Source organism: Camelina sativa, chromosome 17, assembly GCF_030686135.1.
Source record: "Camelina sativa cultivar CO46 ecotype springtype chromosome 17, ASM3068613v1".
In the NCBI taxonomy this organism is placed as follows: Eukaryota; Viridiplantae; Streptophyta; class Magnoliopsida; order Brassicales; family Brassicaceae; genus Camelina; species Camelina sativa.
The window spans coordinates 29964253-29985272 of NC_141896.1; the positions used below are offsets into that span (position 1 = coordinate 29964253).

Consider the following 21020-nt stretch of genomic DNA (forward strand, 5'->3'; position numbering starts at 1 on the left):
ATGCAATATTTTTAAGTTTTTTAAAAGTATACAAGTCTTATGAATTTAAACAAAATACCATAATAATTTATAATAAAAATATATATATATATATATATATATATATATATATATATTTTTAAGAACCTCAAATTTAACAACCTTCAATGGACCCATGAAATATCTAAATTTCTTAAGAAGTTCTTAATTTCATTTTTTCCAAAATTAAGAATAAAATATGTTTTAAGATACTTTGTTTAAATCCTTTGATGGCAATGCCCTAAGACCCACATTGACTGTTGATTTAACCCATATATTAGACAAGATAATTTCCGACAGCGAAAGTACAAAAGACAACTAAGACACTCATCTACGACTCAAGTGCGCAAAGAAGCAGTTAAAAAGGCGCTGTCACGCCACAAGGGTTAAGATTTGGAATTTCATCCTAGGCCTTGAACCCTTGCATCTCCGACTCACGCCGGTATTAGATGGTTTGGTACTAGTCCCTAGCCCGTTTAGAACCAGCTTTTCTGGTTCTGACTGGAGGAGGTAACACTTTGTGTGGGACAGATAAGGGAATAGGCAAATGAAGTTTACTCCCAGAAGCCAAAGCAGGGAACCCAACAGCAGGGATTCCAACAAGAGCACAGCAGACTCCTGCCTTGTCATCATGGGAGTATTATTGCCACTACCACCCTTTTGCAAACAGTACCGCAGAGACTGGTTCTCGGCAACGAAGCACTCAAGCATCCGTCCCAGTCTCAAGCACTCTCTCTCAAGATACTTACTCTTCTTCTCTAAATCTTGCACGTATTCCTTCTTCCTCTCCCTCGACCGAACCGCCGCATCTCTATTTCTTACTCGCCTGAACCACAATCACACATGCCAAATATCAACTCTCAGATTCTTTTCAAGGCATATATAAGACAGTCTTAACAATCTAAAACCAACCAGAATACACAAACTTGAGATCCATATGACAAACAAGCCAATCGCATCACTCATGAATCAACTATCTTATCTCACACATAAGATACAATCACCTCCTCATGAATTTGAACTCTTCAAACTACTTAAAACAAGAATACCAGGAACCAGATCACAAGCAAAAGCCAATGCATATTTTCCACAATACAAAGGCAACCAGAATTTAAACACATTCATAATCAACTCTTTAATGTCATACATACGTATCTAAGATTTGTTCTCAAAGCAAAAACACAATCTAAAGGCAACCAAAATCAATACACAATACCAAAAAAAAAAGAGTAAATCAGATGTACCTTCTTCTTTTCTTAGCCCCAGCATCATCATCGTCATCCTGAACCTCACTCCCAGAATCATTAGCCTTCTTCTCAACCAACAGATCCGTACTCTCTTTCCCAGAATCATCATCCTGAACCTCACTCCCAGAATCATTAGACTTCTTCTCAACCAACAAATCCGTACTCTCTTTCCCGGCGGCGGCTTGTACGGTCACCAAATCAACGGTACCAGAATCGCTTATCGGATAATCAACGAGTAGATCGGCTATAAACTCCGAAACAGATTCATGATCCAACTCCAAAAGACTCTCCTCCTCCTCTTGATTCTCATCACTCATCAGTTTACTCTCAATCTCTCCGATCCACGAATCCGGTGAAGATCTGAAGAAATCCTCCGCCGGTGGAGAATCTATTACGATTGAAGGATCGAAATCGAAGAAGAGATCATCATCTATGAGTAAATCAAAGCTACCAAATTCCTCCGCCATGATCGACAAAACAAACAAAAAAAAATTATACAGAAGCAAAAAAAAAAACAAAACAAAAAAAAGGTGAAAATTATAATTATTTAAGATATTGAGAGAAGAGAGATGAATTTATATAGGAACTGTGTAGGTTTCGAGTCAAAAAAAAACCTGTCAGCAGTCTAAATTTCTTTGTGACCAAGTAAAAGAGTCAGTAGGACACGTGTTAGTTATGGACGCGTTTTTAGATACTTTTAGCCAATAAGATGATATAGTGCACTGTGTTATAATGTTCCTGTTAGCAGAGAACTATTTTTATTATGTATCGTCACACAACCAATGAGAAGGCTTCATTCAAGCTGGAAGAATTGGATTTTCTGATAAATATTCTTTTGTTTTCTTGACTTTTTTATTTGCGTCTAAATTGGTATTTTATCTTCTTTTTTTTTTATTAATAAGAATTGCCAATTCCCAACCTCGCATCCGATCCGAAAAAACTAATTCGAATAGGGTAAGGATATATACAAATTAATTAATTTATTGCATTTTTATATTGTCAAGATCGTGAGTTCATGTTTGGGACTTGGATATTACACAATGTTTATATGAGGTACGGATTACCCATAAACCTGACCGTTCTTCGAACTCATGTAAGACGTGGAGGACACTCTAAACTGAGGAGAGCGTCCCATCCACCAATATGAGGAGATCATCAACAAAATAAAGGTGAGTTAGCTTTGCTTCTGCACAGTTATGGTGGTAGCCAAATCGACCCTCTTCTGCTGCTTTATTTAGCATGAGTAATAGATTATTCATTGCAATTACAAACAGGTAGGAGGAAAGAGGATCACCCTGACGTAGCCCGCGGTTTCCTTTGAAGTAGCCATGGACCATTCCATTGTAGCCAATGGTGAAATTTGTGGTACAGACACAAGCTTCGAGCCACCTCAGGTACTGGTCAGGTAAGGAAATACCTTTCAAATAGTTAAACAGAAAGTTCCAAGATAAAGTATCGAAAGCTTTGGCAATATCCACTTTGATGACAATGCATTTTGGTCCATCAGATTTATGGTAGCCATTCACGAGTTCCGCTGCAAGGATGGTGTTCTCAAGTAGAATTCGATCTTTCACAAAGGCAGTTTGGTTTGGCACGATTAGTGAAGGGAGAATAGGCTTCAGCTTGGCGACAAGAATCTTGGAGATAGCTTTATACAGAGTGTTGAGGCAGGATATAGGGCGGTAGTCCACTATCTTCGATGCTCCCGGTCGCTTAGGTACCAGAGTTAAGATTGTTGCATTAGTAGACGAAGGAAGGAAAGAAGTTCTGAAGAAGTTGATAGTGGCAGTTGTGACCTCATCTCCCAGGATACTCCAAGCCGCTTTATAAAAACCTGCAGTTAGGCAATCAGGACCAGGAGCCTTGTTAGGATTGATCTTCATAATAACCTTGGTTATTCATCCTGAGTTGGGATCCTCAGCATGACATTAGACTGCGATTGGGAACAGCAGAACGGATTTAACGAGTGGAACCAATCTTGGGCAGACCAAACTGTGTGGATAGACGAAAGATCATGGGCTAAGATGGACTTGAAATGGGCAATGGCTAGTTCACTCATCTACATTAGATCAACTAGCAGGTCCCCCGAGTCAAGGAGAAAGGACCGTATAGTATTATAGCTTGCACGCGCTTGACAGATTTTGTGGAAGTACGAGATATTAAGATCACCCTCCTTTAGCCAATTCACTCTAGATTTCTGTTTGAAATACCTTTCTCCGATTCGCCTTAGGAAGCTCCATTGGATATGCAAGTCTCTCTCAAGCTTGAAGATGTTTGGTGAAGGATTATCCAGAGCCTTTACCTGCACATCTAGCAACAAACGGTTAGCCTCACTCACTCTCTCTTGTATTTGTGAAAAGTTCTCTCGGTTAATTGTTTTTAGGTCTCCCTTGATGATCTTTTGCTTCCAACAAAAATATTTTAGGTTATCCGCAAAGCTTCCGGCCTGAATCCAAGCCTCAGTAACCAACTAGTGAAAGTTAAGGTGCATATTTAGATAGTTGAAGAACTTGAAAGGTCTAGTACCAGCTTTCGGGAGTTGGTATGCAAGGTCTACTAGGCTGGGGGAGTGATCAGATGGTAGGGGAGCAAGGAAGGTAGTGATGCTACCGGGGAATATGGTTAACCAATGGTAATTAACAAGTACACGGTCCAGCTTCTTTGCTATGGGGCCCGCAGGCTGGTGGTTACTCAAAGTAAAGAGGGGACCTTGGAACTTCAAGTCAAACAGATCCATTTATGTGAAACAGTTTTTGAACTCAGTCATGGAAGAGGATAGGCTGCTTACTGAGGGAGAGGAATGCTCACAAGGGTGGATGATTTGGTTAAAATCCCCTCCTACAAGCCACGGACAAGTATCCAAAGAATATTCTCGCTGCAAGCGCAAGAGGTCCACCCAAATGTCTGTTCTCTCCTCTCTGAAGTTAGAAGCATAGACTGCCGTGAACACAAATTGAAGTTTGTTTGCGATTGTGACATCACAAGTGATTGTTTGCCTTGATTGGTGCAGCACTCTTATAGACACTGGATCCTTCCAGATTATTATGATACGGCCATCCTCGTCTGATAAATGATTAGAGGTATACTTCCATCCTTTACAAACTTTCTCCATAATACGGTTCAAAGTAGGTTCTTTTACATGTGTTTCCAAAATAGCTCCAAAAAGCGTCTGATACGTCCTAAGCCAATTACAAAAGGGCTGATGCTTATCCAGGTCATTTAGGCCTCGAATATTAAAAAAAGATGCTTTGTATCCATTAATTAAGAGATGGAGAATCCCCTTCGGGAAGAAGAGTGGCATCCAACAGTAGCTCATGATCAGTAGCCAAAAGATGGGATAGTGAAGCATGGAAGAGGGGGATGGGCGTTGAGGCTTTTGGTGGCGGTTGAGAGTTAGGTTGAAAAGGTGGACTAATTAGCGAGGGATGGGATCGAGAACGTTTTAGAGCTTTTTTAGGGGAATGAGGGTAGGGGGGACCAGTTTGAGTGAGAGTGGAAGGGAGACCAACTATCATAGGAAGGTCACGGTTGGTTTCGGGGATGTTCACTGCGATGATGGTGTGGGCCTTAAAAGGTTCAGTTATTTGAGGGTTAATGTGGGTGGAAGGGGGAGGTTTAAGCGGGGTTGTGGGAGTAGTTAAAACAGATGGAGATGAAGGTTGGGCCAAGGAGAGGATACATTGATGGGTTAGTGGTTTAGACAGGATTGCAAATTGGTTAGGTGATAGTATAGTATCAGAGGGTGGAGAAAGAATAGATGGTCGGGTGGGAGCAGTGGTAGTAACAGTTTCAGTTGTTGAATAAGGAGTAGAGGTGGAGGGAGGAGTGTCTTCCTTGTGGGGAGTAGAGTCCTTTGCTATCCAGGTAGGTTGATCAGTCGACTGAGCAATCGACTTGCCTTTGTCTTTTCCAGCTTTACTTACAGAGGGTCGATTCTCAGAGGGAGCAGGAACTGGTTGAGGCAGCTAGAGACAGTTTTTTGCAATATGACCAAGTTCATGACAATGGGAGCACGTAGGAGGTAGCCAAGGGTACTCGATACCCACTTCCACTATTTGGCCATTATCACGAGTGAATTCTACAACATCTGGTAGTTTCTTTGTAAGATCAACAAGCACCTTAGCATGAGCAACCCGTAAACTTACCAGATTAATTGTAAAATCATCAGTTTCTTTTGGTTCGCCTACTAATCCCGCTATAAAACTATTATCTTTCGTGGTTTGCAGGTCTAGAGGGATGTCCCGCATGTGGATCCAAATGGGAATAGAATCTAGAGGTGGTGTAGCTGAAGAATAATGAGGAGCCCAGGGAGCTGTATGAAACATAGAGTCGCCTATGTACCAGATACATTTCTCCAGAACATTTGCTCTTATGTACTCATTAGGGATACGCACCAGCACTGAGTTTGAATGATGATTGACATGAATCTCCAGTTTACGACCCTTGCCCCACATATGATTGAGGACACTTTGGATTTGATGGAATAGCGGGGATCTACCATTGAAGAAGCAGAGGATAAAATCTTAGTGCATCTCGGCGCCACATTGGAAGACATCATCTGATATGTGAATTGTGGGCCGACCAGATTCAGTGTAAGCAGCTAGAGCAATCCGGCGAAGAGATATGTCTGTAGATTTCCTTAGTTTATCAACCAGAGTTGGAGGCTTGGGTTTGGGGGGGGGGGCATTGGGAGTAATAACAAAGGCCTGAGGTAAGGCTGGTTCTGCAGGATTTGGACAGTTGGTTCAGAAGAGGGGGGGGGGGGTGGTGCGGTTAGGGTTGATAGGGTTACAGACTCTCGAGGGTTCTGGCTGATAGTAGTTTGGGAGGTAGAGGCTTTGTTAGTGAGAAGCGGAGAAGTAGTTTTGGGAACAATTACAGTGAATTGTTCTTTTCCAGAGGAGTGTAAAGCTACATTAGATCCAGATCTAGGGTTTGATAGATCTGAGGGAGCCAAAGCAATTGTGTCCTCATCTACCAGGTGCATTTCTACATCAGGAGCAGAAGAGCTAGTTTGGGTTATTTCAGTAGTACCAGACTGGGTTGAGGCAATCACAGCAGGCCTTTGGAGTTTAGCAGTTTGCGGTGGAAGCTTTCTCGAAGTCTTTGCCACTGCAGGGGAGAGGGGGGAAAGTTGGTAAGGGTACACAGGGAGGAAGGGTAAGGGGATCATGGGGGAGAAGCGGAGGGGGAAGGGAACCACCAGCGGTGGGAAGCCTTGTATTCAGGGCGGAAGCACAACCATCAGGGAACCAGCGGTTCTCCATTGAACATGTAATTAAAACTTCCATAACATAACAATATTAACTTTGATATAATCCAATTACTCAAAATTATAATTTTAAATCCAAATATATTCATTAATTTTATATTTTTTATTCAAAGATTAATTTTATACTTAAATACCAAAATATCCAAATATTATTTGTTATATTAATATATTAATATTATTTGTTATTCAATTTCAGATGAGTGTTGATCCTAATTCAATCGTGAATGAATGAATTTGTAAAAGAGTTAAATTATCTTGCTGACAAGTGAGCAAATTGGATTGTAAAGAATCCGAACATAAATTCACCATGCATGAACATAAAATTACACAATTCTAAGATTAAACCGAAGGAATATTTGATCTTCTCCACCCTCAATAATATATCTTCTCTTTTGATATTTTAAAAGAGTATGAGTTGTTATCTTTTCTCATAAACTTAAATTATGTAAAGTATATGTATTATCCGTATTCCGTGATTAAAATTTAGGATGTGTTGAATAAATCAAAAGAGTGGATTTTTAATTAATTTCGGTTTAGTTAAATCCTATTTTAATCAAATTAAACCAAAAACTCTATTTGTTATTAAGTTGATACCTCCTTGCTCTTGTTGTCGTGAATTGCTGAAGGAAAAAAGGAGAAAGAGCGCTCATTCACTTGTGAGATGGAGAGTAAACTTGGTTTTGGTGTATAAAGCAAGAAAAAGCAGAATCGTTATGGTTTGGGACAAAACGGGCAAATGTCACACTTCGCGACCCAACTAGCTACATCCTTCTTCATCACGACCCAGTGATAGTACCGTTTGAGGTCATAGTACATCTTAGTCGCTCTTGGATGTACCATGTACCATCGCGCCATAAATATATGACCTCCAAATCTTCAAGACGAAAACCACAGTAGTCATTTCCAAGTCATGAGTAGGATAGTTGTTCTCATGTTTCTGCAACTTCCGCAAAGTGTAGGCAATAACTTTCCATGCTGTATCAACACACACCCCAAGCCAACTCTAGGCGCATCTGTATAAACCACATAAGGCTCACCCTGCTCTGGCAATGCCAACACTGGCGCAGTCGTTAGCATCTCCTTCAGGCTTGCGTAACCCTCCTCACACTCCCGTGACCAAACAAACTAAAAATCCATCCCTATCAACATAGTCATCGGCGTGCCTTATTTGCAAACCCCCTCACAAACCTCCTGTAATAACTCGCCAAACCAAGGAAACTCCTTATCTCCGTACCATTATGCGGTCTAGGCCAATCCCTGATGGCCTGAACCTTCTCTGGATCCATAGAGACTCCCTCCGCCGAGACAATAAGATCCAGAAATCCCTTCTCCCTCTGCCAGAAACTGCACTTGCTCAACTTAACATACAGCTTCTGCTCCTGCAGCTTCTCTAGAATTGTTCTCAGATGCACTGATGCTCCTTAGGACTCTTAGAATATACCATGACATCATCAATGAAAATGATAACAAACGCATCCAAAAACTCCTAGAACACACTGTTCAAAAATCTCATAAACGCTGCTGGCGCTTTAGTCAAACCAAACAGCATCATCACAATCTCATAATGCCCATACCTTGTCCTGAAAGCAGTCTTCCTCACATCTGCCTCATCTATTGGGATCTGATGATAACCCGACGCCAGATCAATCTTGGAGAACAACGTAGCACCTCTCAGCTGATCCAACAACTCATCGATCCTAGGAAGAGGGTACTTGTTCTTCACAGTAACCCGGTTAAGACCCCGGTAATTGATACACAAGCGAAACTCATGTCCTTCTTATTAACGAACAACACCGGCATTCTCCATGGTGAAACGCTAGGACGGATGAATCCCTTGTTCAAAAGATTCTCCAGCTGCTTCTTCAGCTCTGCCATCTCTGCTGGAGTCATCCTGTAAGGCACCTTGGATAACAGCGTCCTCCCCAGTTCCAGTTCAATCGTAAAGGGATAAGACTGAGATGGTTGTAACCCTTGCAACAACTGGAACACATCCTCAAACTCAAAAACAACCCGAATACCACCAACCATAGACTACCCCATTGACTCTAGCATCGAGATTGTAACCAAATAAGCCTCACGCCGCTTCTCGATCATCTTCCCTGCCTGCATGGCTGAGATCACGAGACTCACTGAAGTCGGTCGTACTCCCTCAAAAACCAACTTCCCTTTTGGATGCTCAAACTCCACTCTATCCCGATGACGATCCAGATGTACCATGTGATGATGTAACCAAATTATTGCCAGGATAACATCATACAACTCCAAAGGGCTGATAATCAAATCCACCGGCCTTGACCCTCCTGCAATCAAAATATCAACACCCCTCGCCCCTCCAAGGACTCTCAAAAACCACTACAAGAAAATCGTGTATTTATAGCATAAGAAGATAGCGTTTTAACGCTTTATGCTATGATAAATAAACGTGAAATTATAGATAGCGTTTATTTATAAGTAGACGCTATAAATGCATCGGTAAAACTTAAAAAAATTTGACGCGGAAAGTTTTTGGTTTTCGCGGGTATCAATTAATATCATTTCTCATAAAAAATGCTATTGAAATGGAAAGCGGGAATATTTTTTTTTAATGCTCGCCTTTTGGAAAAAAAAAGGAAAAAAAAAAGGAATAGATCTAGAATTTTCTCTCGACTCAGTCACTTCCAAGCCTCACCTTCTCACTCGTCTCACCTGCTCCATTTTTTTCAGTCTCTAAACTTTCTCAGTTTTCAATCTCTAATCTCACTTGTCAATTTCTAAGGGATCTGTTTGGTCTCACTCGGAGCCTCACTCGTCGGATTTCTCATTTGTTTGGTTTCACTCAGAGCCTCAATCGGACCTCTCTCGAAGCCTCACTCGTCGGATTTCTCAGTTTTCCATCTCTAATCTGTCAGTCGGAGCCTCACTCGTCGATTTTTGAAAACCGAAGGTGATTCGTTTCTTTTGTTTAATCGAATCGTTTATCAAATCGTTATCACTGTTTGGTATTCTTATCGAACCGAAGGTGATTCGTTTCTTTTGTTCTTTTCCATGCAGATTTCAGGATTCGTTTGAGTTTAAAGTACTGTAAATTTGTGTTTTCGTTCTTAATATTGTTCTAAATTTGCGTTATGTGTGGGAATATAGATCTAATTAGCGTTTTTTTTTCAATCTATCTTAACATTTTTGAAGTACATTTTTGTGCATCTCTTTTTATCTTTGTATCCAAACAAGTCCTAACTAAATTCTCTACAATCCTTACAACCAAACACAATCATTTCCTTATTTGATAATATTAATTCTAAATTTCCTAAAATCTATCTACCTAATTTAAAGCAATATCTTAGATTAAAATATAATTCTCCTTTCAATCTTATATTTAATTATTTGAATTACTATTTAATACATAAAGTTAATAAAATTTTAGATTTTTTTCAGCATATGATGTGATTTGAATTTTTATAAACGGATATATATATTTTAAATTTAACCCTGTTCGGATGTGAGATGTCACTGTGCATTATTTCGATAGTTCTTATATATTCTTTAAATAATTAATAGTATTAGTTATGAATAAAAAGAATAAAATATTTTTGAATATTTTTGGAGTATATTTTTTGGTGTAATCCTAATTGTCGGGTCGGTTTTAATTCAAAAAAAAAATTGATTGCACTAATCCAATCTTCATTCATTATTATCTTAGTCGAAATCGAAAACTTATCTATTATTCGATAACAAATATTCGCTTTTAATGAAATCTTTTTTTTTTAGTATTAAATACAGATTTTATATATTTATCATAGTTAAAAATAGAGTAACTAATTTATTGATTCGAAATTATAATGAAATATTCAAATTTATAATAAAATATTCAAACTAATTTTTTCAGAATGCACGGGGTTATTGATTTATAAAATAAACAAAAAAAAATTAAGAAATGGATTCGTGGTGTACCACGAAGTAAATTCTAGTTTTACAGAGTATTTTTTAAGTTCGCAAAGACTTAGATCTTTTCATCTGGTGAGTAATTATTTAGGAGTTTAAGTTTTTTATTAAGTTCTTGTTCCCTTCGATCTGTGTTTTTGATTGATATGGTTTGATAACCCTGTGTTCGTGGTCGATTCAACACTGTGTTCGTGGTCGAGTTTTGGTGGTTTTGTAAGATGGACAAGTCTTGGGTCTGGCTTCGAAGGTATGAACTTGTCTTTTTTTTTTCTTTCTGTTATATGTTTTTCCTTTTCTAAGAATTAACCTTTGAATTTTTTTTCACTTGAAGGGCTAGCCTTGAGTTTAAGACAGGGGCAACTAATTTTGTGTACGCCTATCTATTCATTTGTAGACCAATGTTGTTGTTTTTTTATTGTGAAACCTCTGGTGATAGTCGGATTGATTTTTGGTAGGTTCGAAGTGAAAGATTTAGGCAACTCAGGAAGGCGCAAATTCCACACACCACCAGCCGCAAAGGAATGACTCGACTGACTCATGAGATGGTATGGTCAAATTATCTTACTGAGCTATTTCTGATATTTCTGAGATGGTATGGCTCATGAGATGGTATGGTCAAATTACCTTTGTTATCTGTAGAATAAGAAGAGTTCTGACCCGTCCAAGGTGAGTAGGAGCAAAGTTTGGATAGCAGGACACACTCATTCGGACGGAAAACCAGTGAGACAAGAATTTGCGGAAACAATTGTAAGTGAAATGGGATCAGAAATCAATTCACTCAATTAATAATGCTTCTTCGTATAGCATACAATAATCCTCTTTAACTCTTTGTGGCAGGAACAAATCAAATCCATTGATAGTGAAATGGGTTCCACATCTACCACTAGTATTAAATAGGATGCTGTCAGTCAAGTCTTAGGGAAAGCCAAGTCTGGAAGGGTTAGAGGTATGGGCAGAGGGCTTACTGCTACAAAGCTATCATTCATTCAGGCTAGAGACACCCATGTCCAGAAGCTCGAAGCAACACAAGCGGAATTGATCACCAAAATTGAATATCTCCAAAATGTAGTTTGTGACTTGGCTAAAGGAAAGAAGGTTAGTATAGTTAATTTTAAATCGTGTGCTTGATGATAAGGCTAATTTGTATGTTTGTGTTTGTATTAACTTTATTATTCTTTCCACAGTCTGATGATTTTTCTGCATCGGAGGCTAGTAATGGTAGCCAAATTGGTCCTAGGTGTCAACTTCTGGATTGGTGTTTAGAAGATGATGTTGTTGTCGGGGAAGGATAGTTCTGCTCAGCTGAACCAAATTACAAGATTGGTCGTATTGCAATTGGTCCTAATGCATCAGCTGTCGTTGTCAAATCTGTAACAAACAAAGATGCGTTTGTATGGAGGCCAACCACCATGGTTGTCTCTCTTAGGAATGCTATGGGAACGAAAATTGCATGGCCAACTAAGAAAATGATATTGGACAATGATGCAACATCCCCACTTCAAAATCAATCAGCTGGTTCATCGGTAATGTTTTACTTTGACTCTTAAATTATTATGAGATTGTAGAAAGATTTTAAATATGTCATTTTTTTGAATGACTTAGGCATCACTTGATAAAATCATCATCTTTGATTGGAATTCGGAGGATGTAGTAGTTGCTGAGGGTCGTTTGTGGTCAATGGATCCAAAGAAAAGGCCAACCATATATGTCTCGGACCTAATGCTGCAATCGTAAAGGTTGAGAAGGTCGTTAAACATGGCGCTTATTTGTGGAGACCTACTGATGATATGGTCTTGATGGGTGATGCACTTGATGCCTTTATCGCATGGCCAATAAAGAAGATATTGCTGACTAATATTATACATCCAACAAGAACATCATCACCAATAGCAACATCACCTGGGGTAACAATTTTATCTATTGCTTAAGTTTATATTTCTTGTTGATGGTCACTTCTGATATAAGTGTTTGGATTGTTTGGATTATAGACAGTAAGTTGCAGCATCAACACCACCAAATCAGATGGAAAGAAAAAGTGCATGTTGTTGGATTTTAATAATTCAGGACAAGTAGTTGCAGAAGGCAGAGTTTGTTCAACCAATCTGACGACAAAATCCACTTTGTCCCCTTAGGTCCTAACGCTAACAAGGTATGGATAGAAGTATCAAAGATTGGAGATGCAAAAGTGTGGAGACCAAATTCAGAAGTAGAGTTAGTTTCTGATGCTTTAGGTACAACAGTTGTGTGGCCTAATGATAAACTTGTGTTTGTATGAAATTGTGGTGTACTTTGAGCTTGTGTGGTTGGATTTTGATTTATTAGTTTATGCCTTTAGAATATTGTAAACTTTGATTTCAATTAATGTGTTCAGGATTTTAAAGGTTTAACCTTTTTATATTTAAATACATAAAATAATAAATTAATCAAAAATAAGTTAAATTGACGACATAAAAGTAACATAATACGAATGCTATTTGAAAATAAATTATAACATTAAGTAACGCTATTAAAAAAAATTAAAATAACAAAACAAGATTGTTATTATAAAAAGGAATATAGCATGTGTACAAACGCTATTTTATATTACCAATAAATAGCACACTAAAAAGCGCTATCTAATGTGCCGGACCTATTATCGCGGGCGATGATAGAGCGTTTACGAAAACGCTATAATATCGTTCGATAGCGTTTTTCGGATGCTAAGAATACACGATTTTCTTGTAGTGAACTCACCTCCGATGACTCTGACAATTCCCCCTCGCTCTCCGGGATCTCCTTTGATATTGGCTCTCTCGGCGCACACCGGAGTAATGAAGCAATATGTTGATCCAGAATCAAACACGACATAGGACCTAAACCCGCCCACCAATAAGGTCCCTACATAAAACTCATGTGCTAAGAACCCTAACACTTTATCACGACAATTCATAAAATCTGAACTATTAAAAATCACTAAGTCAGAAATTATACATGTGATCTCCCGGCACAGGTTCCTCCAGTCTCCATGGTCGTGTACAATCATGGCACATGCTCGTTCCATGCAATCAGCTACACTCCCGGCTACACTCCATGCTGCACCGCTGCCACCGACATCTGATGCAACTTGGGACATTTGGGCTTGATGTGCCCAGACTCCCTGCAATGATAGCACACACGAACGACCGTCTGAGCTGCGGTCGAAGCACTCCTCTGGAGACAGCTAGCCACCTTGTGATCCATGGTACCGCACCCGTAGCATCCCGCACCACTCAGACTCTGCGTAGCCTTCCACTTCCTCTTGGTTTCCTGCGAAAGCTTGCCGCCCTTCCCAAAACCTCCATGATGCAGAGCCTTCCTCGGCTGGACCATTGGACTAACCATCACATCCTGTGCTTGGATATCCTCTTCAGTCTCAGCTGCGGTCTCAACCAGCTCTGCCCTCTGCAATGGACTCTCAAGTCATCACGAAGCAACCTCATGAACCTCCTGACCTGCGCCTCCTCAGACTCCAACGCTCGGCCCCCATAAATTAACAGCTGACTAAACTCCACTTCCATGTCACGAACAGACCGAGTCCCCTAAGACAACTGCAGGAACTAAACCTCCATACACTCTAGTGCTTCCCGAGGGAAATACTTATTTTTAAACTCCTCCATGAAATCAACCCAAGTCATCTCACTCAGCGCCCTCCTGGCAGCCACCGACCTCCACCATAAGTGGGCTTCGTCTGCCAGGTGGTGAACCCCTACGTCCACCCAATACTCCAGAGGACATCTGAGTGACTGGAAGTTGTGTAGCCTTGTCCTCCACGCGTTAGCCACAATAGGGTCGGTACCACCTAAGAAGTGCACCGTACCGATCATACCCATCTCCCTTAGCATACTGACATACTGAAAATGAGCTCCCGCACCTGCAGCCACTGGCTGCTACACCTCTGTCACCACAGACGGCAACCGCTCCCACAACTACGCCTACAAGCCCGCTAGGTTAACATCTCCACCAGGGACTCGACCTACTATGACCCCCGCACTCGAAAGTCCAGCACCACCGGCCAATCCGGCACCGACACTGCCCACACCGGCTCCACCGGCGCCTATGGCGCCATTGGCACCACCACTCGCCACACTCATTGATCCCTCTTGGAATGCCTGCGACTCGCCAATGCCCTCCACCGTCACACTCTAGTCCATAATGTCACTAAAAACTGGGCCTCTGCCCCTACCACGACCACATCCGCGTCCACGACCACATCCGCATCCACGACCCGCAACAGCTCTACCTCTAACCATCTGCACTACCATGAATAGAAGGCTAAGCAAGCAATTATTAACACATACCACAAAGAACACAACATACCGTGGAATCTCATTGAAGGGTCGAAAAGGATGTTCTAGGACCCATGCCACATATCATTGACTAACTCACATAATCAACAAGGCATGCAAATCCAAACATCAACAACAGAAACACAGTGAACCCGTACCTAGAACCGTAAGGGCTCTGATACTAAACTGAAACGATCCGACCCATTTTTTTGTTTTTAATATAATAAATGACAAGTGATCTCATACTCACTAATATCCTAACAGCAACCAAATCAAACAGCGGAAATAACCAACAATAAACCATCAATTAACCAACCATAATCCAATAACTAGATAACTAATATTATTCCAACATAAACCATAAATCATCCAGCAAGTCATTAAACAACAAACCAGCAACCTAGCAATATTCTAACGATTCAACTCTAGCAACCTAACATAAGCCAAGCAACATCCAATCAAGCCACTAGAACATCCTTCTCTTCATTGCTTTGATTACACGATCACATTTTTCTTTTACTTGCATCACAAACAACAATTGAGATGCATGAGTATTATCACAAATCCTCAGTGAAGTAATCATCCCATCTACTGGGCTATGCACACAAGCAATTGTGAATTGAATAACCAACACACAACAAACAACACAAACAAACCAGGAAAGCAAGTAACAGCTGCCTGCTGAGAGTTTGGTGTCGACCGACACACTCCTTGTGTCGATCAACATTGACAGGCATGGTGTAGACCGACACACACCTTGTATTGATTGATGCATGATCGACATTTCCCGAAAACCCTAATTTGCATTGACCAACACTCCACATGCGTCGATCAATGCTTGTTAGGTTTCTCGCGCCGTCATTGCATTAGTGTCGACCGACACACTCCTTTTGTCGATCGACACAGATGCCGAGCATCGTTTTCCAGCGAACTCCGACGCATATCTCTAAATCCAAACGCATCTAAATTACTTTTTATTTATTTATTATTTATTGATTATTTATTATTTATTTATTAATTATTATTTAAAAAACAAATAAATCGTTTCGATTAAGAAAATCAATTTCTTTCTTTTTGTCGTTTAGATTTTGGCTTGTTTGGCCTTTTTGTTTAAAGATTGTAATTTAAGGTATTTGTTCTTTCGTGATATCTGTTTCTTTAAAGAAATGCAGACGACCAAAATAACTATCAAATTTTAGGATATTGCATTTAACAAAAAAGTAATAGCATTAGTTACTCATAATTTGAGGTTTTTATTATTTAAAGGCAAGATATAACATTTTTGTACATATGGTGGTTTATTTCTTGGCCAAACTTTTTAAAGTAGTATTGTTCTCACGTGTCGTTTTAAAATATCATAATACTGTATTTCATTTGATGATGCATTATTTGACATAATATCACTTTCTAATACATGGAAAGAGCAAAAGTTTCTATAAAAAGTTAACCAAGTTTAGTTTCTAAATAACTAAACACAATTGATGATGTATACCCTATTATTTATATAAATATATATCTTGGTCAAAATAGGAGGTTTTATTAAATAAAAAACTAGAGGACCTAAATGTAAAAGTATTCTAATAACATAAAAATTAAAAAGATAAGTAAATAACATCAATAGTGAAAAGAAGGACCTACTTAAGCAATATTTATTAGTAAATCTCATTTGTCCATAATGATAAAAAATCACATATTTATGTAAACTTTATTTATATTTTACATGCTTCGTAAAAAATAACTATCATTTATTTTACTAATTTTAATCTGCATTTGATTTCCAACCAAATAAAATATTTCCTCTGTTTTATAAAGAGTTTTATTTTTCTTTCACAAAGAACATAATTTTACATTTTCAATGTATCATTTCATATTTCCAATGCATTTTTTACATTAGATTTTCTAATTTTATTCTTAATCTATAACTAAACTAACTTATTAATCATTTATTAAATAAAGGCATATATGTATATTTTAATAGTTTCTTAATTTGTATGAAAAGTGTCAAAATGACAATTTTTATCGACACTAGATAAATAACCAACTAAAACAAAAGAAGATTCATGATATATAGCAGTCTAATACAAAATTATTTTTTCGACATATTTAGGGATTCAGAGTTAAGCGCAAAAACAAAGAACCCAAATATAAAAGTGGTATAATTATATAGAATAATATGTAAATATGAATAAATAGTATAAAGAGGAACGGTCTTAGTAAACCAAACCTGCATTAAGTGTTTTAAGTATCAAAATCTATAAATGACATTTTTGGACGTATGGTAATGATTCGTTTTATCTACAAATTCTACTTGTTATTTCTGAGAGTATGATATTTCTGGCATAGTATTACTTTATGACTTTATTTGTAAATGATGTATTTTTCGCATTGGGTGTTTTAGGCTAATCAATTAAAGTTATTGACCAAAAAGTATTAATTTATGAGGCGCGCCAAAAACAATAAATTGCATTGTAATTAGTTTGACCAATTTTGGATTATTTACCAAAATTGATATAATGTATTTTTGTCAGTATGTATAAGTGATTTTTTACTTTAAAAAAAAAACAAAATAGAGGACCTAAATGTAAAAAAATATATAATAACATAGAAAGATATGTAAAAAATGAATAATATAAAAAATAACCATAAAAAATAATAATACTAGTAAGTATCATTCATCAATACAATAATGATACATTGCTTACACATATGTAGTTTTTTCCCTTTTTCAACAGGCGACGCGAAAAGTAATGTCACATGTATTGATTTGACTAATTTTATCAAACATTTAATTATCTACAAAATAGATCTACATAAAATTGATGATATACATGTATTTTATATTAAAAACCAAATAAATGATGATATGTACAAGAAATATTTTTTTTTCAACAAAACTAGGGGGGCTTGAGCGAAACAATGTATAAGTATGGTAATAATCTTGAATAATATGGAAATAAAAATGTGTATAAAGACCAACCCACCTTTTCGTTTCAGTGTCTTCTTCTTCCTTGTAAATTTCTTTCATCGTCTTCTTCCTCCTCCTCCTCCTCCTCCTCTATGTTTCTCTCTCTCTAAACCCCACACCAAAACTGTGGCGGCTATATTCTCCATCCCCCCTGTGTTTTAATCTGTTTCATCTCTTTCTCAGATTCAATTTCTCGTCTCGTACAAATCAGGAATCAAACAATGGTAGTTCCTCTGCTTCTTAATCCGTGTTTTTTCCCATAATTTTCCAATTTGATTTTAGAGGGTTTTGTTTTTGGAGAAATTGAGTTCTCGTGGGTCGTATTGATTTCAGGTGAGTTCGATAGTAAAAATGGAGAACGATGACGTGATGACTCCGCCATGGCTAACACCAATGCTTCGAGCTGACTACTTTGTGACTTGTTCGATTCACGCAAGATGGAGTAAGAGCGAATGTAATTTCTTTTGCTTGGACTGTTCAGGCAATGCCTTTTGCTCTTACTGTTTGGTTCATCATAGGGACCATCGTGTTGTCCAGGTTCTGTTTCATCATCGTCATCATCATCTCTCTGATATTTCGTCGAACACCTTTGTTTGATTAACCCAGTATATGATATGTTTTGTTGTGGTTGCAGATTCGACGATCGTCGTATCATAATGTGGTGAGAGTGTGTGAGATTGAGAGACATATTGATGTCTCTTGTATCCAGAATTATGTTATCAACGGTGCTAAGATCCTCTTCTTAAACGAGAGACCTCAGTCTCGAGTTGGTACAAGCTTGGACAAAATATGTCAGATCTGTTTTCGTAACCTCATCGATTTGTGCGGCTTCTGTTCTTTGGCTTGCAAGGTAAACGTGAAAGTGAAAATGTTATGGTCTTAAGGTTTCTTCTTGTTACATGTTGATTTGTTCAATTACATTAGCAAACGGGGTTTAAGGTTTCTTTTGGTGAATCATTTTTTTTTTTGTGTTCAGCTTGACGGTGTCAAGAATGGAGGTGACCCATACCTGACCTTCTCTTTGAGAGGAACGCTCGGTGACTCTTGGAAGATCCGCAATACCGGAGTTTGTAGCGGTTTGATCAACGGAATCTCAGTGGGAGTCGACAACCAACGCAGCGAAACCGCGGCTGTGTTATCTCCAGGGACACCTTCGATTGAGAGCCACCGAGATTACCCAAAAAAGAAGAGAAGAAAGGGCATACCTCACCGAGCACCTTTCTAAAAGGCTTTATTAAAGAGTTGAGGAGGGGTATAATATGGGTGGAATATGGTAAAACCCCTGAGAGAAAGAAAAAGAAACATTGTTGGTAAATGGAATCTTATTATAAATAGTAGCAACCTTATTTAACAAAAATGTGATGTTTCATAGAAGTTGGGATATAAATATATGATTAAAGCAGCCTTAATTATCTCATATTTGTCCCTTTATAACTAATACTATACAACATTTTCTCCTTACTTGTGTTTCTCTATGATTTGGAAAAAAAAAATGAATTTGGTAAGGTCTAAATGTTACATCACATTTCAAAAACATGGAGGAGATGTAACAATACGTATTTGTATATTTATAGGAAATTCCTTCATGTTCTTTTGAATGTTCCTGTTTGCTTTGAAAGTGAGAGAGTGAGTTGGCATTTATGATTTATGGATGTGATATGTTTAAACTTTAAAGTATGGTGTAGTATAAAATAACTTGGTGAGGCATCATGGGTTTAATAAAAGAATGGAGAAAGTGTCGTGGTGTGGATTTGTTATACTTTGCCATCAACATGGTTTTTTGGGGTTTGGTGAGAGTATCTTAAGATTTTTGGGCCAAAGATATATTTTCCTTTTCGGCTTCAAAGTACATTTGGTGAAGAGTATCTTAACAAGGTAAATCTTGTTTTGCTTGTATTTCTCCTTTTTTAAAGAAAACCATTTTACCACTCTATAGTTTTCTACTTCGTCTATCTATGATTTGGTTCTAAAATCTCTCTCACTCCTTTGTTTGCAATTGTATGTGATTTGGTAATCAGTTAATTGATTTCGTATTTTCCAGTGTGACTTTTTACTGGCATTATAATTACTGGAGTCTAATTTTTTTTTTCTTTGCTCTTTAATTGTTGTTCTTGGCTTGGTTTTCCATTTAGAACGGTTAGAGACATTACATGTCATTTTATGACAATGTAGAATCAGAGAAATTATTCATCATTCCATATGTCATTTTGGAACTTCTTTACCTTCTTTTTAACTAATTTTATGGAAAGTGTTGAAAAAGCTTTGTAAATTTTAAATTATAAATTATAGAACTGGAAAGTTGAGAAAATCATTTATAGCAAATATATAATCACAAAAATTTAAGATTTAATGAATTTGAATGCAAAATAAATTTAATCTAGCAAATTGTTCATACATTAAAGTGTTGTCTGTTTGTCCATCCAGATGCACCTAAAAAATGGTTTTGGTTTTAAACATACCATTTATCTAGATGAATTTGTGAAACTCATAAAAAATAAAAACAAAAACCAAAAATTCTCTCAAATAATTTTAATTTTCAACAGTGAATTCTTCCAAACATTGCAAATTTTTAAGTCTGACATACCATCATTTACAATCACAGCTAAAACAATGTTAGTTTTCTATAAATATATTTTTATATGTAGAAAAATCAAATAAAATATTGTAAATCACATATTATTTTTCACCAAACCAAGGTTCATCTCGTGTAGTGATTGTGGACTCTACTAAAGATACTGAGTAGATGGATTTTCCTTTCAAAGTCGCAAAAAAATCACAGAATTTTGTTCTTCGCCAAAATCACAGAAAAAATGCTCCCATTAAAATAAAAAATTTGCCAAATTGTGTTTCTTCGCCAAACCGTAAAATTTCAAAAAAATTGTACAATACTGTTTTTCAACCTTAACCAAGAATTACGTTTAATTCCAACTAAGTTGTTAATTCAATATTATGATAAAATGCAGTATTAAATTTTGAGTTATGTTTTCTGTTCAGAATTTCATTTTCTTGCCAAAACTGAAAAATGCAGAATTATTTTTTTTTATGCAAAAAATCACAAAATTGTTTTTTTCCAGCCAAAACTATGATGCACGATTTTGGCTGAAAATTTTGTTTTTTCACCATAACCGAAAAATTGCAAAGTTATTTTGCCGCCGAAATTGTGAAATCGGAAGATTGGGTTTTTCCGCCAAAACTGTAAAATTGAAGTATTCTGTTTTCCGTCATAACCGTAAAATCGAGGTATTGTTTTTTTCCATCAAAACCGTAAAATTGGAAGATTGTGGTTATTAACTAAA

The 21020-nt window shown here is 37.7% G+C and overlaps 2 protein-coding genes across 2 annotated transcripts; one reads left to right on the plus strand and one right to left on the minus strand.

Annotated features, from left to right (window-relative positions):
* Positions 1 to 168: 168 nt before the first annotated feature.
* Positions 169 to 1902, minus strand: LOC104757902 (bZIP transcription factor 60). Its single transcript, XM_010480685.3, has 2 exons — positions 1263 to 1902; positions 169 to 844 (listed from the first exon to the last, which is right to left on the minus strand). Exons 1-2 carry the CDS (start codon positions 1730 to 1732, stop codon positions 391 to 393), a joined length of 924 nt encoding a protein of 307 aa, XP_010478987.1. The 5' UTR covers positions 1733 to 1902; the 3' UTR covers positions 169 to 390.
* A 15820-nt stretch (positions 1903 to 17722) lies between these two features.
* On the plus strand, positions 17723 to 19141 carry LOC104757903 (protein RGF1 INDUCIBLE TRANSCRIPTION FACTOR 1). The gene is made up of 4 exons (XM_010480686.3): positions 17723 to 17948; positions 18058 to 18261; positions 18359 to 18574; positions 18701 to 19141. The coding sequence occupies exons 1-4, from the start codon at positions 17946 to 17948 to the stop codon at positions 18947 to 18949; spliced, it is 672 nt and encodes a 223-aa protein (XP_010478988.1). The 5' UTR covers positions 17723 to 17945; the 3' UTR covers positions 18950 to 19141.
* The last annotated feature ends 1879 nt before the right edge of the window (positions 19142 to 21020 follow it).